The sequence below is a fragment of the Trachurus japonicus genome, chromosome 15 (genome assembly GCF_045865225.1).
Source record: "Trachurus japonicus isolate A0001 chromosome 15, Traja_1.0".
Lineage (NCBI taxonomy): Eukaryota > Metazoa > Chordata > Actinopteri > Carangiformes > Carangidae > Trachurus > Trachurus japonicus.
Genome location: NC_140921.1, coordinates 11,554,626 through 11,569,187, shown reverse-complemented (window position 1 = coordinate 11,569,187; position 14,562 = coordinate 11,554,626). Strand labels below are relative to the sequence as shown.

Below are 14,562 nucleotides of genomic sequence, written 5' to 3'. Positions count from 1 at the left end.
GTGAAGCCTCTCAGTCCTCCAGGTATCATTATGTGAAGGCAATTGGATGTTTCACCTCTCACCCAAAAGGATTCTTCAGTAATAAAAACCCTTTTTTAATGCCACACTGACATGTATAACTGCAGTCCTAGTGATGTATTACACAGTGTGAAACCTTAATCAGTGATGAAGCAGCTCTTACTCCAACATTTCACATTTACTGCATTGGTCTCTCCACATTTTTAACCATTTTAAGTTTTGCATTGATCGACATAATTTGATTTAATAGCTTAAATGATCAAATCAACCATTTAAAAAAAGACATTTATTGGAACCTGTGAACTCTGTGACTCAGAAAGTGGGACAAGAGTAGTAAAGAGCATGAAGTCAGTCCTCCCAGCAGACTGCAACAAAAAAGAAAAAGCTAATCTCTAACCTTTCCCATCCAGCTCTCCACTCTCCCACATTCCACAGGTGGCACCATGTGTGTGTGTGAGGGAGAGGGAGATAAAGGAAGTGTGTGTCTCTCTGTGTGTACTATGACCCTCTCAGAGCAGTTAAATTACCTTATGCTCCCTCATTTAGTCCCACAGTCCTTGTGAAGAGCAGCCAGACCAGGACGGGTTGTCTTAAGCATTTTTTTGTTGTTGTTAAAAACTTGACATGCATTTAAAGAGTCGCTCCGGCAGCCTGGAGCTGCAGGAGGGCACCCGCAACCCGGCGTTTCAGGACCTGGAGGATGAGGGTCCGGTGGCCGAGAGCATCAGCACCAACCCTGGGGAGAAACATCGGGACTGCGAGGCGGTGGCGGTGGCGCTGGACTCGGACGCGGCGGATGAGTACACGCAGCTGAAACCGTACGCCGGGATGCCCAAGGAGGTGCTGCTGCTGTACTCCTCCCAGGCCCGGTACCGAGTCCCCCGGGAGGTCCTGTTCTGGCTGACGATGGCCTGCACCCTGGCGCTGGTGGCGCTCACCGCCACGGTGATCGCTCTGTCTCCGCGGTGCCTGAGCTGGTGGCAGAGCTCCCCGGTCTACCAGGTCTACCCCCGCTCCTTCAAGGACTCGGACGGTGATGGGGTCGGAGACCTCAAAGGTGAGATGGTCGCACCGCTGTGTTTAATCAAACACTTTGTCTACTGTATATATTTGGTAGTCTAAGGTATTTGTTGTTAACAATATTCCCAATGAGTCTACTCCTACTATGTTTCTTCAGGTAGGCTTTTAATGTTGATGTGGTTGCCTATTTTTCAGTGATGGAGAGTAAGTAGGCTACATTTACAGATGTTTTGTGTAAATTCAAAACAGTTTAAAAACTTTAAACTTTGGAAATGATCAATTTTTATTCTGTTTAACTTGACTTTAAATATTTACATTATAAATACAAATCTAAGCAACAAAACCTTATGATGTGTTACTAGAGTCAATTATATGACCAGCAATAAAGTGTTTAAGATTAGGCCTGGGTGAATGGATGCATCAGTGATTATAAATAGTATTCAGTGAAATCTAGGCTACTTATATAATTTTTGATGCTGATACTCTTGCATTTTTACAACAGTAATTCTGTGTGGGAAAACTTAAACTTGTAACTACACAATGCTACAGGGCCCCTGTGAAGTTTTGGGTTGAAGTTCAGCTCTGCCTCCTCAGATCACACCCATAAAAACATAAAATTCAGTACAGGTTATATTTAGAAGTTCTTTGTTGTTGCCAACTTGGCAACCATTGGTTTGTGAATGATACAATGCAACACTGTGCTTTGAGAATGGATTGACAGTGCTATCTTATAACTTAAAGGTGCATCACAGCTTTTCAGTATTTAAGAAAATTCTCAGATTTTCATTTTCTCTTTGTTTATTTTTTTTTATAACTTATAAAGCCACATTGACTCCAGTGTTGAGTATTAACAGGTTTTTATTGTTTGCCTGTGAGGTTATTATTGGGACTGTGTATTTCAGTATCTAGTGTTCATCACTGTGGTGTTGCTCTGGCAGGAATTCAGGAACAGCTGGATCACTTCCAGTACCTGAACATCAAGTCAGTTTGGATCAGTCCTTTCTACCGCTCTCCCATGAAAGACTTTGGCTATGATGTGGAGGATTTCCGGGCCATCGACCCCCTCTTTGGAACCATGCACGACTTTGAAGAGCTCCTGGCTGAGATGCACAACAGAGGTCTTTACTTTTTAAAGTATTTGGTGGAGGGTGATGGGAGAAGGGTTTAACTTGATGGCGGTGTGGCCGTCTTTAACCGATACTAATCTTTGTTTCCACCAGGTTTGAAGCTGATCATGGATTTCATTCCCAATCACACCAGTGACAAACATCGCTGGTTTAACTTGAGCCGGGTGAGAGATCCCCACTACGAGGATTACTACATCTGGGCCGACTGCAATGAAACTGCACCAAGACCTAATAATTGGGTTGGTATTTACATTGCATCTATTTTCATTGACCCTCTATCTGTCTGGGCATGATGTATTGGAATCAGCAAAAAGGTTAATTAGTCTGGAGAGATGCTGAAAAAGTCCAGACCTCATTGTCAGTTAATGGCATCTCTGTTTCCCCCGTCCTGTCTCTCAGGTGAGTATTTTTGGGAACTCGTCATGGACCTATGATGAAGTCAGAAGACAATGTTACCTGCACCAGTTCCTCAAGGAGCAACCAGACCTGAACTTCAGAAACCCACACGTCCGCCAAGAGATCACTGTGAGATTACATGACCGCACACTGCTCTTCCTCGCATACATTACCTCTGCTACTGACTCAGCTCTAACAATGCTTGTTTTTCCAGTGACTCACATGTTGTATGTCACACTGAGATCCATGTTACTGTTGTCCTCATCTGTTTTGTACCACAGCAGTAATGTGGGATGGCTATAACTGGTTACACATTAACTTAGACCTGTTAATCCTTGTGTTTTTAACGGATGTTAAACACAGCACAAAGTACAACAGAAGGAACAGGAAGCTCTACTTGTTTGTTATTCTGCATTTTAATGCTCAATCGTCCTTTTGTTGTTGTTGAATGAGCGGCTTGTGGAAATGAGTGGAAAATACATCAATTTTACAAAAATCAACGACACTTTACTGCTAAGGAGTAGCTCACATTCTCTGATTCATAATGTAGACATCGTATTGTGTTTTTAATGAATTTATATTTATTATTTTATTTCAGGATATTATTCATTTCTGGCTGAACAAAGGAGTGGATGGGTTCAGGATGGATGCGGTGAAGCACATCCTGGAGGCCGCACACTTGAGGGATGAACCACAGGTCGACCCAAACAAGCCACCGGTGAGTGTCCCCTCTTCAGTTCAGTACTATTTATTGTATGTCTCTGGTTGGGACAGGATGTACTGTCTGCCAGCTTAGTCCCATAGCAGCTCTTTGTCCTCACAATTGGCTTGACGTGACTGACAAACATGGTACGGTCCGTCTGATCTGCTCGTTGAGGTGGATCAGTCATCAGACTGACCAACAGCTTCTACCCCAGTGCCATCAGGCAACTGAACTCTTGCACATAGACTGCCACATGCTCCCACACTGACAACACTGACTGCACTCTATAAATTGACTGCTGCACTTTAGGAACTGTGCAATATTGAATTTTACTGTCTTATTGTTGTTGATTGTGTGTATGTCTTTTTTATCTTCATTGATGTTTTTAACCACATGGAGGTTTGCATTTTAAATTTCGTTTATACCTTGGTATGAATGACAATAAAAGGAATTCAATCAGTGGATCCCTAGTTATAGACTTTCCAGGTGTATCACTCTACTACCATATCTATTTGACTTCTTCTAATGCTAGGATGCAGCTCAGATGTCATTTCAGTGAATGACAGCTGCTGATATTCTTGAATCCTATAGTTGCAGGTTTCATTTTGGAAAAACTGACATTAAGAAAGTGTGTAGTGAGACAAGATTTTTGAGGGAGAGAGTCAACTTTTTATTATAAATTTAGCTTTTTATTCTTTGCTTCTTCAATCTTTCGATACTCTGGTACCATTATCCTTGGTTGCTTCATTGTGATGGTCAAGAGCTGTATAGTTTGACTACTTTTTAAAGTTAAATTTTCAATAGTATAAATGTTCTTAATATTCAGAAGGTCTCCTTGGTCAGTCAGGTATTTGTGTTTCATTTTTTAGGGTGCAAGCTCGAAGGACATTAAGTTTTGCTGCAGCTCTTCTTTCTCTGAGCTTGGGGGATCAAAGTTCAGTTGAGTTAACAATCTCAGCTCTAACGCTCAGTTATATAATTAATATGATTTTATTGAGTTATGTAACGTGTGAGATGTCAGAGTCCAGATGTTAACAATCTGAGGGATAAAAGCAACATTGTGGGCAGAAGCCGCTCTGGTGAAGCAGTGCTTTCTGGTGGAGCTAGTAGAACAAACACAATCAAGAGCTGAGTGGGAGAGTCCTCACTGTACGTGATGCATCGTTCATCATTTATCTGTGGTTTGAATGCCAGGTCACCCAGTGCTCCTCTGGAGAAAAAACACTGGTCTTGGAATTCAGAGGAGGTCACAATTCATGCAGAGTTAAGCTCACTAAGAAAGACTTTTTGTTCCATAGAGACTGAAGTTATTTCTCACAGAGGAAAGATTAGTAGAAAAGAGGCATTTTTGGGTGGATTAGCAAGTCACTGGGATTTACTTACCACTGCAGAATAACACTATAATACTGAGACATCTACTTACTGTTGACTGAGAGGTATATTCACTGCTGCAGCACCCAAATTGACCCTCTACTCATTTTTAAGCAATAAGCCACACAAAGCTGTGCTTTATGGTGATGTTGCAGCAGAATACATCACTTTTAGGCCCCACATGGAGATGTTTATGTATATATTTACAAACTATAGAGGCACATCATTGTTACAGTCACATTTATATGTGTATTGGGGTTTTTTTAACCACAGGTTTGTATGATTCAGCCAATCATAGCTCAGCCACAATCTCTGTTATTATTGCTTTAGTGGTTTGTCCGCCAATTGTAGCTTTAAATCAAGACCGACTTTACTGGCAGCTGCCTGTGATGGCATGTTAGTTCAGTGGATTGTACTGCTGCCTCTTAAACAATGTCCATGAATAGATTTAGAGTGGATTTAATGTGTTGTCCCTGTGTCCTGAGCTGGTTAACCTAGTTCTTAGCACTTGTGTTTGGTTGCATAAGGTCAAAATTCCCCATAGGTATATAACATTGTAGATATATTTCCCTGTTTTTTTTTTTTTTTTTTAAAGATTGTTACAACCAACAGTGCATCAATAAAATTAGCACTAAACATTTTTTTGACATTCCTCTGTATCCCCGTTTACTGAGCCCAAAGTGTTTTATCACTTAGCCTCCACTCTATCTATCCGCTTTCTACTCATTTTCAACCACCTGCCCTGTCACTGCATCCTGTAATTTGGCTTTACAAAGGAATACATTTACAGCCAGCCTCTCCTAACTCTCAGTGGGCAGAGAAAAATACCATTGAGCTCTGCTAATGCACTGGAGGTGATGATCTCAGGGAGGAATCTTTACTATAAATGAACCACTAGTCTCCTGTGTTAGCTAAATGTAAAATCTGACTGTAGCACTTAAGCTGACAGCCCAGCAGGCCAGAGAGCCAGTAATAGTTGCATTACCTCATGTTTCTTCATATCCACTTAACTCCAGGAGTCTGTAACTTCAGAGTGGGACCTTCACCACGACTACACCACCAGCCAGCTGGGGTTGCATGACCTGCTGAGGGACTGGAGGGCAGTGATGGACACCTACAGCCGTGAGCCTGGCAGATACAGGTATTACACAGTAATGTTACTGTAGGTTCATCACTGAGACTGATAATGTTCTTCTTAATTCACCACTACACATAATGCCTCAAAGAAATATGCTGCCAAACTTGGCTTAGGATCAGTTTGCATGTTTTCATACATAATATAAGTTCTTGCTGCACTCCAGGTTCATGGTGACAGAGTCGTACGATTACCACGAGGTGGACAAGACCATGATGTACTACGGCACCCCGCTGGTTAAGGAAAGTGACTTTCCCTTCAACTTTTACCTGCTGGACCTGCCTCAAAACACCAGTGGCGCATGGGTTCAACATCTGATCCACCTCTGGATGGCCAACATGCCAAGGGGACAGTGGCCCAACTGGGTGGTGAGTCTCCCCATCTCCTCCAGTCTCAGGCTTCTCCCTCACTTTTCAACTTCAGCCTTTGCTTCCCTGACCCTCCAACCATTTTCATCCTCCCTTTGACATCATCTTACTCACCTCTCCACTATCTCTTGTATTTCTCTAACTGCTGCTGTCACCAGGTTGGAAACCATGACAAGCCTCGAATTGCCTCCAGTGCTGGTCAGGACTATATTCGCGTCATCAACATGCTGCTGCTGACCCTTCCAGGCACGCCCACCACCTACTATGGCGAGGAGATCGGCATGGAGAACATTAATGTCACAGACAGTCAGATACAGGACCCTGCTGGCAAATACAATTCAGTCAGTACTGTATTTCAATACTGTAAACATGACAGTGACACTGGGGCCTAGATTGAAAAAAATGGTGCATACCTGTATATACCTTCATGAGGTAGTGTTTATTGTCAGTTTGTTGATTTTCAGACTACATCAGATTTATCTTGGTGTAACCAATAAATTGGTTACTGAATATACATACATTAAAGTGCATTAAAGTCTAAACGCACTCTGTCAGAAGAAGCTGAAATGCCAAAATCATTCATGTTGTTTCACTGCAGAGCGCCAGTCGGGACCCTCAGCGATCTCCAATGCAGTGGAGTGGTGACATGAACGCAGGCTTCAACAACAAAACCAACAGCACCTGGCTGCCTGTACACCCAGACTACAAAAGTGTTAACGTGGAGGTACGTAACTCTTTTTAGAGATGGAGAGGTTACTTTGTGTTGATCTCATTTCACATCACACATCCTCTTGCTGCTCTTTGTCTTCTAGGTCCAGAAGAAAGATGACAGTTCTGTTCTGGCTCAGTACCGTTTCCTCAACACGCTGCGTCAGTCAGAGCTCCCTCTTCACCGTGGATGGTTCTGCTACATCCACTCTGACGCCAGTATCTTCTCTTACCTCAGAGAGCTCGATGGGCTAAACCGAGCTTTCCTCATAGTGCTCAACTTTGGCCACGAATCCGCCGTCACAGATCTCTCCTCCATCAGTGAGTTACCAGACCAGCTGAAGGTGCTGATGAGCACAAACCCAGCCAACGATGGCAAGGTGATGCAAAAGTCTCATATCCAGACAGAAGCAGGGGAGGGTTTGGTGATGCAGTACTCCACCCACACTCGGTTTAATCCCGACCACCAGCAACAGTGCTACGTCTCTGAGAAGGCTTGCTACTTGGGGGCCTTGGACATACTTTATAAGTGCTAATATGGACCATCAGTGGTATCCAGTCATTACAGTGTCATAGGAGCAAAACGATTGTTCTTCTGAATGTCCTCTGTCAGGGATTGCTGTCATCTAATAAAGAGGACCATTGCAGATCTATTTCCTGTTGATGTTGTCTTCTCTTCCACTGGGGCCATTGTGACTGTGATGGTACATTTAGATCAGTGCTGTTGGACTGCTTCTTTGCTATCTCTTCCTCTTGCGCTGAGGCCGAGCAGGATTCAGACCCAGCTCTGTGTGTAGAAATGCGATGTTCAAGGCTTCCTGTGTTGAGGAAAAAAAAAAAGACAGAGATCAAATTTCTTAGTCTGTTCCCATTACCTAATGTCTTTATTTGAAGGTGAGTGAAATGAGGTGAGCGCACACTAAAGAGCCTGGATGTGCTGATGACAAGCAAAATTACTTTCTCAAATGTGAAAAGCTCAAATTTGACAGAGTTACAGATCCTTTTAAGAGTATATTACCTCCTCCAGCACCCCCTCCAAGTCTTCTGGCCCGTGGTGATTTGCTCCAGGTTGGATATTCAGAACAATGTTTGGTATTGCTTTATATTCTAAAAGACATAAGAGGGAAGAGAGACAGAGGTCAAAGGGAGAGTGGGGGAGAAGAAGATCTCTAATATTGTACACCCACTTTCTCTGTTCCCCCTCTCTCTGTGTCCAGTTGCCCCAAATCTTATCTTTCTCTCTCTCTCTCTTCCGACTCTGGCTTTATTCTGCTTTCATTCATTCTCGCTCCCATCTGATATTGCCCTCCCTCCTCTCTACCTCCTCCGTATTATCCCCCCCTCACTGTCTCTGTGGTACTGGCTGTTTCACAAGTACGGTCTTGACCTTGACAGCTCCCAGTCTGTGGTGTCTAATCTCTTGCTCTGATACACTATCTCTTTACCATGCTAATGGGCCTGCCCACCCGCCTGCATGTGTCTATGCCATCAGCACTTTATCAAAGACTCGGGAGAACAGAGAAAGACAGATTAGGGAGACATATACACACATACACACACACAGAGACACTTAAGCTGCCTGGTGTCTGTGTGTATGAACAACAGAAAAGTGAGAGAGGGTGAAAGAGAGAGATAATGTGTGCATTTGAAACAAGACGAGCGGAGGCAGTGTGTGTGTGTGTGAGAGAGAGAGGGGTGTAAAGAGGAGTACCACCAATGTGGTGAAGGCAGATTATGAGTGAGAGGGAGAAAGAGCCCATCTACAGGGAAATGAGAGCAATTAGCTGACACACACTCAGACACACATGCTGTACTACAAGGTGACCTATGCTATACTTTGGTCATGAACTTAAAATTGTGATAGCACTTTCCCCAGGCAGACAGCTATACATCTGTTACTGCTGCCTCTCAAGACATGCACACTGACACTACTACTGGGAGTTGACCCTGAACTATTAAAACCTCTGATGATGCAGAAATTACATCTTAAAGAATGTGGAACAAGCGGAAAGAAAACTACGCTGGAATGTTTCCACAAACACACACACACCCATGGAAATGTGTACTGAAGCACACATCAGCACACTGACATGCATGGGTGCACATGTGAGAATCTACATGATCAAGAAAGGATTAAACTGTTGTGATAATATGAGAAAGTGCATGTGGGCACGTACCAGGCTCTGGATTCATGGTGAGGTGTGTAGAGACGGCTTTCTTTAGCTGCTCAGTGTATTTGAGGACACCTGCCAAAGGGACCCTGGCATCACTTCTGTAAGCGGTCAGCAGCATCGATGGGTAGGTCTTTCTCACACAAGCACAAGTACACAAACACACACATACACACATGTTAGATAACCTAGTTTTATTACACTGCTTAGCAAAAGTCATTAGTAATTAATGATCCCCAGTGTCCCCTAAATCATGATTTCAAAGGCCTAAGATATATTTTTCAGTGAGCTGACGCACAGGCAGAGCTTCTGGTCTTTTGTTGGACAGATTTCAGAGAAAGCCTGAGAACCACTAGTTGACCCTGTGCTATTCTTATTCTGGCTCAGGACCAAAATATGGGCCATGGGAATTTAAAGTGGGTTTTCAACATAGTCTGAATAAACTGTATGTTATCTACCATCTGAAAAGTACACAGCAAACTGAACAGGGGGAATCATGGGTATGGATGGTAACACAGTAAGGATGGCACAGTTCTCTAAAACCAGTGCATGAAGAGTTAAAGCTACAGCTTTCCCTCCATACCTGCGGAGTAATGTTGTGAAGGGGACAGTAGGAGGAGATGCTGAGTCTGTGATTGGGGTTCCCCACAGGATCCCCCCATTCCTCTCTATCCTCCAGAGTTAGAGGCAGACTAGGATTCTCCATTGTTCCCAGCACATCCAGGAAAGGAGCCTGCAAACAGGAAAATAAATGACTTGGGATGTGTTGCAACTCATGTGATGGAGCACGAGACTCTGTATTGCTCTCTCTTCATATATAATCTGCAGTGACTGTAATATCTTACTTGCAGTGTGACAGCCCGCATCAACTGTGGCTGTCTGTTGCACAGTGCTCCCACTGGCACAGCCCCAGCACTGCAGGCTGTAAGGCCAGTAAAGGGAGGAGAGGACACTCCTAAAGAGAAGAGGTGTTGGAGACAGGCTTGAAGGTCCTCCACTCCTTTCTCCTTCCCTTCTTCACGGGCTTGTCTGTGCCAGGACAGACCCCGCTCTCCTCCACCTCTGGGAAGTGTAAATATAAAGATAAAAGATGGATTCACTGTAATGCTCATAACAAAAGTTTTAATTCCAAACTTAATTAACCCTCGCAAACCATTTCCTGCTGCAACATCAATACAACAATCAATACTACTTAAATGAAGCATGTCTCTCCTCAGCAAATAAAATGCTGAGCCTATCAAATAAGTTTTACACCCCATCCTGACATGCAGTGGCGCAAGCGAGAAAAAGTACTTTCAATTAGCCTGTCCTGACATGCCACGAGCGACATCGCTCTGTCCAGCGATGTTGCCCAACCCTGAAAAACTTGATCTGGACAACATTTTGCGGCCGTGTCCCACCCCTAAACACTTCTTATTGGTTGAAAAGTACACCCTGCTTCCTGTTGACAAGCTAGTTAGCAGAGAGAGGAGAATATGAGAGAATTGCATTGAAATTTAAAAAGAACCCAAAAAAACTCCAAGATGTCAAAAACGGCAACGTCAAGGAAATGTCAAGAATCTAAAAGTACATCCCTCAATAATTTGATTGGTTTGGATTCTGAACCAATACAATATACTTGCGATAAAATCGTCACGCTGCATATCAGGACACTTTCCCGCCGGTTCGCTCACTGGCTGTATGTCAGGATGCGGTGTTAGGCTGCTGGAGAGGTGATAAGATACCTGATGTGGCAGTAGGCTAGAACCCATCCCTGCTCCAGCAGAAGCCTTTTCTCTGGTGAGAACTCCATGGTGAGATCTCTGCCATAAGCTCCGTAGACATGGGCCAACAGTGGCACCTGCTTCAAACCCTCCGCAGGTAATGCATGAAACAGTGTTATTGGCACCAGGGTACCATCCTTCAGAGGAAAGACAGAGACTGTGATGGGCAGACGCTACTAAGCTCTGCAACACGTCCCTGGCTGCTTTATATGTTAGCTGCACTGAAAGTGTGTACAGGTGTATGAGATGCATGGCAGAGTCTGAACTATTACCATTATAGCTGTTACCAAAGAGCTGTATCAGTGGACACTTGAGTCTTGATACAAAATCTTTACCTCTCTGCTGCTGATACTGTGTCAGTGTGTGTGCGCGCATGTGTCTTATATGTCAAGTGCTCTCACTTGGCTGCAGGCCTCCAAGTGTGTGGTGGTGTAATTGCCCTGCTTCTCTGGGGACCGACGATCTTCAGTGTCTGATAAAAGAAGCCCGTCCTCGGGGTACAGACAGTAGGGCACCGGTGGGTGGACTGGAGATGAGATCAGGAATTCAAACACTTTGCTTTGGTCTGCCAGGCCCGGTTTCTTGGTTTCAATGAAACGAGCCCAGGAGGGGAGCTTTGGAATAAGCATAGGAATATGAGAGGTAAGAGATGGATATATAAAAGCAAGGTACAGTAAAAACAATAATAAGAAAAAATATGCATGCAAATGAGCAAGGAGGTCGGTAAATGACACAAGGAGGAGGGGTTTTCTGACAAACAGACCTGCACAGTGTATGATTTCTTGGGATGGCTCAATGGGACTACAGTCAGAGAAAGTTCATTGGCTGGTGTTCTTGTAGACAACACACAGTGGTCTGCAACCACATCCATGTCTTTGACAACATTGCCAGGGCCAGGGGTAAACAATGGCACCCAGGAGACCATGGAGGGCTCAGATAAAGGAGCTTGTACCACCTGGTGAACATACAGAAAGATAAATGTCTTCACTTGAGAAATTAAAAAAATAACAAGAAGATGTCACATTATGTCGATAGAAAATATTCACTGGGCACAGACTTCTCAATTATAACTGTAAAATATGTTAAATGTACTGTATGCAGCCTGTAAAAAGGTTGTGCTTATGAATGCATTATAGAAACTACCTGATATTCCTGTCCAGGCCCTGTGTTAGCCAGTATGATCATCCACCCCCTCCAGTGCTCAGTGTGGTACAGTAGGTCCTGCTGCCGTGGCTGAACCAGAACAGGCTCTAAATGGGTTGTTGTTGTGTCAATTAGTAGCACCTCTGAACTGGTCCTGCTGCTGCAGTTGATGCTCAGTATCTGTCGGTCTCTGGAGAGGGCAACCTCCACAAACACACTGGGGAAACGTGGTGTTTCAATTAGGAGGTGGTGTGGGAGCAGAGGCAGCTCAGATGTCACATTACTTGCACTTACTCGGGCCGCGTTTCCTCATACACAGACGTTATTCTGCTTCCACCGGAGGTCAGGTCCAGACGAAACACTCTGCTGCAACACAGACCCTCCAGAGTGGTGTAAAAAAGGGTCTCATCTGTGGCCCATTCTGTTCACATACAGACAGAAAAAAACATACTTTTATTTTAGCCAATGCATTATTACCAACGAGCTTTTTCTTTTACATGTGCAAACAATTCAAAACATACCAAAGGTGAAGACTTTGTCCAGGGTGAGAATAATGTGTGGGTGATCCAAGGGAGGGGAAATCTTTCTTTCAAGTCTCACAATCACACACCTGGATTGTGATAGCACAACCATTTATTCTTTATTTTGAAACTTTACAAGAAAAAAAATGCTGTAAAATAATCATAATAATAGCTTAACTGTACTCTGATTCACCTTGGCTCTTCTCTGTGATTCCCTTTTAGTGTGGCAGCAAGATGCTTTTCCTGTGGGGACAAACGTATTCTCTGGACACTCCACTGAAACCTCTGCTGTTTCTCTCCATTTATAAGTCCTGACTCCTCCTCTCCTCCAGAGACTTGTCCCAGATTTAGCACCTGCTCTGGCTCCAGGTCTCCTGCAAATGAGGAGAGGAAACTGAGTCATTCACCATAGTGGGGATGTCAGTTGTAGATGCAGACATGAATTAGGGCTGTGATGGGAAAAGCCATGTAGTAGTTAACATCTGTTGTTAGGCTTCATTCTTGTTTTTTCCTTACTCTGTCTTTTGTCCATTCTGTAGATGCCATCGTGTTCAATGAAGTACACGTGATGATGGCCACAGACCTGTGACAAAAGAAAGACCTTGAGTTTCTGACATAAATAGGATGAATATAATGACACAAGGGTTATGTATCATACTGGATTTCTATCAAAAATACATAATACAAATAATATTAATGAGTTGTTTCAAATCTGAAACCTTACCACTGAGTAATCAGGTATGTTGGAAAACCTTTGGTATGCTGCCTTCAGTCTCCTGTAAAAATACCTCTGCAAGTCCTTGTACCTCTCAAGTCCAGAGCTGAGCTGATCATATGATGAGTCTGGAGTGTCCTGAAATGCAAGTGCTTTATAAATGATGGAAAGACTTTCACAAGATTACAAGTATAAGCTCCAATTGTAAAGGCCATAACTGAATAACTGTAGAACAACTCTGAATAGCTTGTAAACCACACTATGAATTAGCGTGTATATGTTTTTTCACTAGTATTTCAGCAATGCCAGAAAAAAAACAACTATCTAATAAGTGAAGAAGTTTTTATATCTGGAATACAGAGAGACATAGAGACATTGCTCATTTCTCAAATTTACTTCAGTGTGGAAGAAAATGATATAAAGGTGATCCATGTTGTTAGATAACAATAGAATAGTTGTAGTATTAGTACAGTATTTCACTGTTGCTTTGAGCTTAAACGCTACAAAAATTGTGCACAAAACTTTGCACACCTTCCTAAATAATTACTTATTAACCCCCCATTTGCCAGCTATGTAGCAGGAGGAATACTGTACTCTGCTTTGAGGCTGTGTCAGAAAATATTATGACAAGAGCCACAATTCCTGTTTGCATCATTTCCCTTGACTTCAGACATTTTTAATCACTCTGATCTTGCCTGGCTGGTGGGGGAAAAACAGTTGGAGGCAGGATATCCCTGTAAGTTTATTCCCTGTTAGCTCATTGAGCCACATCCCAACAAGAGGCTCATTTTTCAGCCCTATGCCCTTATCGGTGGCTCACTACAAGACACGATTTGTCAGCCTGGTGAAAAGACACCGTGTTCTTAAATAATGAATGACATGACGTTATCGACGAGATTATCTTAACAGCCAGTAGTAACCTTACACCACGTCTAAGGTGAGTAAACTCAGCAGCAGCACCTTTTGACACCCTTACCGTCATATAACAGCGGTGGTGGTGGTGGACGGAGAAGTAGGAGAGCCAGGCTATCCGTTGTTTATAACCGGGGAGCTCCCGCAGTCGTGGCCGAAGCGGTGAGACGAGACAAGCCGGTAACCGGAGCAAACAGGAAGCGACGGCCATTACAGAGATATAACTGTCAATCAGCTAAATTAACTGATAATAGCTGTGTTTATGTGGTTTAAGCAGCTGAGCTAACTGTCACCACCAGATACCGCTCGGTCTCATCTCATCTACGACTGTAAACACGTTTCACACAGCGAATAACCATTGGTGTTTGGACTTGTAAGATTATTATATTATCTGAATTAATCACAGACGCTAGTAAAACGTTGACAGCAACAGCAGCGAGCAAATTCTACGCACGTGCATCATTTAATAAATAAAACCCGCTGTGTGGTTG

The 14,562-nt window shown here is 43.4% G+C and overlaps 2 protein-coding genes across 2 annotated transcripts; one reads left to right on the top strand and one right to left on the bottom strand.

Moving 5' to 3' along the window:
• The first annotated feature begins 568 nt into the window (after positions 1-568).
• On the top strand, positions 569-7,499 carry slc3a1 (solute carrier family 3 member 1). The gene is made up of 10 exons (XM_085799584.1): positions 569-1,075; positions 1,977-2,156; positions 2,259-2,404; positions 2,565-2,690; positions 3,160-3,279; positions 5,652-5,776; positions 5,937-6,138; positions 6,297-6,479; positions 6,737-6,862; positions 6,951-7,499. The coding sequence occupies exons 1-10, from the start codon at positions 643-645 to the stop codon at positions 7,380-7,382; spliced, it is 2,073 nt and encodes a 690-aa protein (XP_085655710.1). The 5' UTR covers positions 569-642; the 3' UTR covers positions 7,383-7,499.
• prepl (prolyl endopeptidase like) lies at positions 6,936-14,556 on the bottom strand. The gene is made up of 15 exons (XM_085799583.1): positions 14,136-14,556; positions 13,169-13,297; positions 12,961-13,027; positions 12,638-12,818; positions 12,445-12,533; positions 12,218-12,344; positions 11,924-12,140; positions 11,544-11,735; positions 11,182-11,394; positions 10,742-10,917; positions 9,863-10,079; positions 9,601-9,750; positions 9,024-9,150; positions 7,865-7,953; positions 6,936-7,664 (listed from the first exon to the last, which is right to left on the bottom strand). Exons 1-15 carry the CDS (start codon positions 14,280-14,282, stop codon positions 7,587-7,589), a joined length of 2,199 nt encoding a protein of 732 aa, XP_085655709.1. The 5' UTR covers positions 14,283-14,556; the 3' UTR covers positions 6,936-7,586.
• Between the last annotated feature and the right edge of the window lie 6 nt (positions 14,557-14,562).